This window comes from Labrus mixtus, chromosome 14, assembly GCF_963584025.1.
Source record: "Labrus mixtus chromosome 14, fLabMix1.1, whole genome shotgun sequence".
In the NCBI taxonomy this organism is placed as follows: domain Eukaryota; kingdom Metazoa; phylum Chordata; class Actinopteri; order Labriformes; family Labridae; genus Labrus; species Labrus mixtus.
Window position 1 is genome coordinate 16,820,214 of NC_083625.1, and position 7,468 is coordinate 16,827,681.

The following is a 7,468-nucleotide window of genomic DNA, read 5'->3' on the forward strand; positions in this document are numbered from 1 at the left end:
AAGACATAGTCTCTGAGATCATTAAGAGACAAAGAGTCTAAGCAGGTCAGACATGTTAGCATCCCTGAATAAAAGTTTTTTTGATAGAATTATTGAAGGCTGTTTGAATAATCTTATACTTCATAAACATGCATGAAATGTAAAGAATAACAAAATGAAAAGAAGTTTGTATAAAAAAACAAAACAAATCTGCCATATGAAAAACTGATTTAAATACATTTGAAGAGATGTGATCATTAGAGTGCACAAGGTGTCTTAATGAATATGAGACGAGCACTATGAATGTGTGGCTTTGTTTTGGTCTTATGATGGCATTGTCTATCACATTTTAAATCAAGAGTTAAATACTGTTTCTTGGCAAAATATTTATGAAAACATTCATGATGAAAAGAGGAGTAACATTTGAAATACCTCACATTCATCTTTCTCCATTAACAGATCAACCTTTTCAATTGTCAAACACTAGTTTCTGTTGGCACACCTCCAAGCATAATGAACAACATACATTTTTTTCATATTGGTAATAGTGCAGATGACTGTAGTATTTAATAAGAATGTTTAAAATAACCTATTTGCAAACAAACAAAGTTTGAAAGCACATTTGAACTATTGGTTTTAAAATGAAAAAGGGACATCAATGGTTGCTCAAATAGACTATTCTTGGGAACTTGACCCATACTTAATGTCCAGCTGAAGTTGCCAGAGTACAGACTGATGATTGTAATCCCAAACAGCCTTCAAACAGCTGAGCCTGACAAGCTGGTACTAAAATGACCACTGTACACAGTATAATCCAATATGGCTGAATTATGGTTGATTAGCAGTTGTCTGTTTTTTCGCACCAACAGGTCAACCGAACAAAATTTTTCTCACCTTCCGTGTAAAATCAGTATATTTTGCAAATGACATTCCTGGCATAATCTGTACCATGCATTTTAAGGTGTAGAGTCAGAGAGGGATTTGCTTCATGGCTTGATAAGCAATATAAGAAATTGCTGCCTTTGCAATCGTTTTTGTCAAGTTCTAGTTGATGTTGAGATCCCTTGTTGGGTTGATGTCAAAACCAACATCTGGTTGAGGTCAAAACCCAACATTGAGATAACTGCAGATCCCAACGTTTTGATCATGTCAAAACCCTAACTTTGGTTGGAAGCTTTAAATCAACACTGGGTTGAAGACTAAATCCTGTGCTGTGTTGACATCAACATTGATGAAATCCACCTCCAGCATTGGACTGATGAGGTATTTGGTTGAGATGAAAATGGGGATTGACTTGATATCAACTTGCAAAACTGGACTTTGACATGTCATCAAACTCTGATTTAAAAGGGGAAACGATTTTAGGAAGAATATTAAAAATGGGTAAAGATCACCCAACAAAGTTAGATTGACATCAACAACCAACATTGTGCAGTCATTTTATAGTGAGGAAGGAAAATCCATTTGACATCAAAACCTATTGTGAGTTGATAGCAGAATCCAAAATCAAGTTATACTCAAAACTTGACGTTAACGTTAATGTCAAAATCCAACATGATGCTGACATCAAAAGCCATCATCCAGTTGATACCAAAATCTGACATCAAATTGACATCAAAAACCCCAACATCAAGTTGATGACCATCCTGACCTCCAGTTGATGTCAAAGAGCCAACGTCCAGTTGCTATCAAAAGAAGATGTCAACTTAAATCAAGAGTAGATGTCCGAATGATGTCGAAATTTGACAATCAATTCATGTCAAAAACATCAGGAATTTATCTTTATTGGGAATTAAAATGAGTTTGAAATAAAAACCCAATGTGGCTTGATTTTGTCTCTGGTTTACATGCTCACATTTGTATCCACTGTTGTTTAAACAGGCTGTTAAAAGTATTCCCAGGTAGCAGTTACTGACTTCAGCCCAGTTTTGTTCCCTTGACCTTGTTCATCAGTAATTGTTTCAATTCAATTTTTTCACACTTCAGTAGCTCAGCAGGTGTACACTGATCAGAAATTGCCTTTGTGAAACATTGAGGTGGGAAAACAGTGCAGCAGCATGCCCTGAAATCCAGCATGATAGAACCCTTAAGGTAAAAATTCAACTTGTGCGTTCAGCCATTTTTACTGTAATGTAAAAGTATGGTACATGGGTTTCTATTTTTTACTACCATTTTTGTTTTGTCTGTAATTCTAACACAGAAGAGATGCAACTCTCGACAGGTCAGAGTTTTTGTATTGCTGTTGTATTAAGGAGGGTTGGAGTTTTTCAATGAATCTAACCAATATGTCAGAGAGCTAATTATGTTGTCAGGCTGACTGGCAGAAGAAAAGCTCACGTCAGCAAATTAAATTGAATACTATGAAATAAGAAGAAAGCAGAAACACTATATATTTGATTAACTGCCATTATTTTTTTTAGGAACTAATTCATATTCTCTTCAAAAGAAGTTGTAAACTGCTGAACTGCTCACAACAATCAATGAAGAGTTTTGACTGGTTATGATGGGAGTGATGTCATGTCACAGGTTGCTTATGAAAGGGAACTAATGAGCTGGGGGTTAGATCACTGCTCAGATGTTTAAAACAAGTTCAAAAGAAGAACTCACCACTAAATTGTAAGTTATGTGTCTCAGACATACAACACAGTACATCTCTTTATAACGCTTTTAACTACATTGATTTTGTGAAGTTCTGAGGTATTTTTATTGTGATGCTCTTTAATCATTGTGTGTTACTTTTCAGGGGGTTTGGAAATGTGTGTTCTTTTTGATTTCAGCATGTATTTTAAATGATGTTAGACTTCATGTAGATTATTTTATCTCCTACTCTTTGAATTGTACGTATGGTACATTTTTTACTGGTCTTAATGACATGCCTTATTATTACCTGTGATGTCTGAATGGTAGAATTGATTTGCTGTTAAAATGTGAAAACAACCTGACTTGCAGTTTGTAGGAAAAAAAAATACATCAAACTTTTCATGATGTTGGTAAGGGTATGTCTGTTTTTGTGACTTTTACAGACACTGTGTCAAGCTGTGGCCATGAACGACTCATCAGAAGGGACTCAAGTGATGCCGTTTCAAACAACTGCCAAAGCTCTGCTCTCCACACTGCCATGTCTGCTCTTTCTCTACGTGAACCTTGTCATGCTTTATGCCCTACTGAAGACTCCTCTCCTCCTGGAGTCTTCCCGCTATGTCCTGTTTGGTCATTTGCTCTTCACTGAATCCCTGCAGCTTTTTCTCTCCATGTTTATGTACATCTTCGCTGTGACTATGGTCACAATGATCAATCATGTTTGTATTATAATCATTATGCTTGCATCCATCACTTTAAAGATGTCACCTCTGAACCTGGCTGTGATGTCTTTGGAGAGGTACATTGCCGTTTGTTTCCCTCTGAGGCATGCTGATATTGCCACCACCAGGAGGACGGGCATTGCAATCGCTGTGATGTGGACTGTCGGCTCATTTGACTCATTCACCCAGCTTTTCCTCTTTGTCAGTCTGGAGAACACAAGCATCCCCATGCAAAGGTTCTGCTACAGAAACAGTGTCTTCAGACTGCAGATTTACTCCACTTTAAACAAGGCCTTCACCATTGTGTATTTTGTATTAGTGAGCACTATTATCATCTATACATACATAGCTATCATGATTACTGTGAAGTCTGCCTCCTCTAATGTTCGTGATGCCAGTAAGGCCCATAAAACTGTTTTGTTGCATCTGATTCAGCTGTGCCTGTGTCTCACCTCATCTCTATTTAGTACCATCAGCGACCAGTCGAACATTCATCCTGCAATGGTTGTTCATGTTCGGTACGCACTTTTTGTGGGTCTGATCATTTTCCCCAAGTGTCTGAGCCCTCTCATATACGGCCTCAGAGATAACACCTTCAGATATGTCTTTAAAAACTACTTCACCTTTGGCTGCAGAACTACTATAAAGCCATTTCCAAAGGGTTGATTTTAATACAGTTATTTTTCTCTTACAAAGTTATGTTGAATGTCAACTTTTATTTGCATCAGGTAAAGGCATTTGTTTTGTCTTGGGATTATTATTTGAATGAGGTCTAATTGTGATCAGACTCATTCAGAATTGAGATTAGTATTTGAAGTCTCCAGTAAATTATTACTAATATAAACTGATTTGCTAATATGTTAAACCAGCATAAAGAGCAGATATTTTTTCACAGAGCTGTAAAGGATAAAAATGACATATTTCATACAGGTTGTTTTCACCCTCAATCCAGTTTTTAAATTATGTTTAAGGAAAATATCAGTAAGTTAAATACAGGCTTCACTGCAATAGAATGATGGGATAAAAAGCAATGCATGCTGTTACTTAAAACAGAGACATCAAACCTTAACATTAAGTTAAATATCTATGTGCAGTAAGACTGTGTCGCTTCATAGTACCAGGGATATCACTGCGGACAATTAAACAAAAAAAAATATGTGTGTCATCACTTCTGTCATGTACGGGAAAATAACACAAACATCTAACAATAATAGTTCATTGGTTGAAATTTAAAAAAAAAAATCATTCCCTGTTTTTTCTTTAATAAATGGGAAACATGTTTTTGTTTCACAGTTTCTACAGGCAATCTTCTGTTTGCTGCTGCCAGTTGTTTATTTAATGCACACCAAAGTCCATGTATTGTGATACTTTGGAATATGAAGGAAAATCAACTTTTCATATGCTGTTAAAAAATGTTCAATATTTGATTTGTTCTTAACAAAAATTGTTGTCAAAATGTTAGAGCTGTTTAAGTTAGCATTTTTAGGATGAAAATAATACATTTGAATACTCAATGAACACAGCCATGTATATATATATATATATATATATATATACGCTATTTAATCTGCTGGGGAAAAAAAGCATTCATCTCAGGAAATTCTACCAGGAATAATTTATGTTTTTGTCAGTTGTCAACAAACAGGACACACTTAATTACAATTATAATATCTGCTCTTTTTGTAGAATAAAAACAAAAGCTTTTCTTTTTGGAACTAGTTGTTATCCCTCCCTATCAGCTCTGACCTAGTTTGATATCCTCATATATGCATCATGTTTCTTAATGATTGTTTTTAAAAGTTATAAAGTTAGGGCCAATTACAAGGTGACACTGTCAAGAGAGCATTAAGGTGTGTCTTCTCATCACAATGTAGTTTGAAAATGCAAGTATAGTTCATACTTTCAGCCAGCAGATGTCACCTTTGGTTTGTAAATCAACAAGACAAACTTTGGCTGTTGTATTCACATGAGTAATGTGCATACCTAAAAAGGCTTGCATGTAGTTTTAGAGGAAAATAAATGTTCAGTAACATGTGATATCATGGATGAAATTACCCCCCCCCCCCCCCCCCCCCCCCCCCCCTTCTTTCCCACAGTCCAGATGGACACTTGTATAGAAAAATGTGCTGAAGACAGAAAGCAGAGAGAGACCAATTTACGTGTGTAAACAGGGAGGGAAGCTGAATAAAAGAAGGATCTGAGCGGGAGGTGGACTAATTTAACCAATCTTTACTCTGCCACCATCCTGAAGCCCTCTAAATACCTCTCGGGCCTCTGTGAATGAGCACTTGAAGGGTTGAAGAACATTCCAGAGAAAGAAAGTACCTGGTGATAGAGAGTAGCTTTAGTTAAGAGCAGATTCTTCACGTCCTCGACCAAGAAATTGGATTCTTATATTAAGAAAACTTTTATTTATGCCAAAGGATTATGTGCCTTTGGTTTAATAAGGGCAAGGTTCATTACCACAGACACTGTTTGGTTTTTGGTATCACAGTTTATTTCTGAGAAAAAAAATATTAACAAAAGGAAGAAACAGAAAGACAGAATAATTATCTCTGCCTCTGTAGTCACAAAGACATTTTAAGACATTTTTTAAAGCAATATCAACTGTGTTCTTTGGGCTATGTGCAAAAACTCAATCGTATTAAAAACATTGTTCTTCAGAAATTGCAAGACTCTTTTACCAGTCTGTATAAATATTGCTCAATGGAGGGGACATAATACCACAAATGCAAAGAAAATATAAAGCAAAACAGTGCAGTAACCCTCTTAGAAAATTATCTTGTCGCTTAATCTTAAACTGTGTAAACAAATATTCAATCGGCGTAGAAGCTACTATTTTAATTTGTCATTATTATATATTATAATTCATTTGTATTTGAATGTTTGGCTGCTCACTGTTTGTGTGAAACTGTTAATTGTGCTGCTGCCTGTCTTGGCCAGGACACTCTTGAAAAAGAGATTTTTAATCTCAATGAGTTTTCTTTCCTGGTTAAATAAAGGTTAAATAAAAAAATATATAATTTAAATAAAACCTGCAGATGAAAGAGAAAGCAAATATGAAACAAAGTTTAAAAAAAGACAAATATTACATTATAGTGGTACTCATCATGTCCAAACTTTGCTTTATGGAAAAGTTAGGGGAAGACTGTGATGCACAAATCTTTATATGTCTGTAATTTAGAAGAAGTCTCCATATTTATTTGATTATACAGTCTTTTTGTCCGCAACTCTCTCTCCCTCATCAGAGATTCTGTGTCATAGCAGAATTCAGCTTTCATGTTGCACTCAAAAGAATTTCAGACTGAACTTAAGAACAATAAGAATATTCAATGCACTTATTTTAACCACTTCTGAATAGATTAAAGTTAAATCGTGCTCACAAATATTTGCACTTTTGCAGATGAATGGGACTGTGAGAGAGTAATTGTATCCCTGCTGGCTCTCCAGAGAACAACACTGAGACTCAAATTAAACCAGTGACCCGGTTAGCTTTCTGTCAGCATGAGGGGTTATACACACCCAACCCCCATCTCATCCCAACAAAAATGCTTTGCAAAGATTAACTTGTTGACTGACCTCAACCAGAAACTAAATTTACATTGATAAAGTCTTTATGTGGCTAACTACCAAGACAAATCACTAGGGCATCATCAATTTAAATAGAAATAGAGAAAATGTGTATTAGCTAAAATACAATTAGTTAGTTAAATGTCCATGTGGCACACTGTGTTTACTACATAGTCTTATTAGTTAAAACACTATGATAACAATGGACCTCCAATATCACACCATACATTCCTAAATACACAGAAAACGGCTCATGGTTGGAGTCGCTTTATGGTCTCACATGGGATCAGGCACTTTTTGCGACATGCGGCCATATACTACTGTTTTTATATGGTTACTCAGATGTTATGTGTACACGATTTTGAGAGTGACAATGTTTGCTGTAATTTTAATAGTGAATTTCTTTTTTTTTTTTTTAAATAATCAGCACGTCAAAAAAACCACAAAAAAAAACAATGTGACTGTTTTTGGTTTGACCATGGCTTGTTGGTTGAAAATTTCCAGACAAACAAGGTTGCCACCATTGCAAGTTTAACAATTATAACAAAAATCTTGCCTTCAAGCCTAATTGAAATTAATTTCAAAATAACCTGCTGATTGAATGTCAGAAATAAAGG

The 7,468-nt window shown here is 35.4% G+C and overlaps 2 protein-coding genes across 3 annotated transcripts in view; both read left to right on the forward strand.

The window, feature by feature from the left end:
• ccdc61 (coiled-coil domain containing 61) overlaps nt 1-7,468 on the forward strand; it is a 111,954-nt gene that overhangs the window by 41,908 nt on the left and 62,578 nt on the right. The window lies entirely within an intron of this gene.
• On the forward strand, nt 2,814-4,571 carry LOC132988814 (odorant receptor 131-2-like). The gene has a single exon (XM_061056399.1). It carries the CDS (start codon nt 3,024-3,026, stop codon nt 3,945-3,947), a length of 924 nt encoding a protein of 307 aa, XP_060912382.1. The 5' UTR covers nt 2,814-3,023; the 3' UTR covers nt 3,948-4,571.

Coding starts and splice junctions, on each gene's coding strand:
- LOC132988814 (XM_061056399.1), top strand. CDS start 3,024: ATGAACGACTCATCAGAAGGGACTCAAGTGATGCCGTTTCAAACAACT.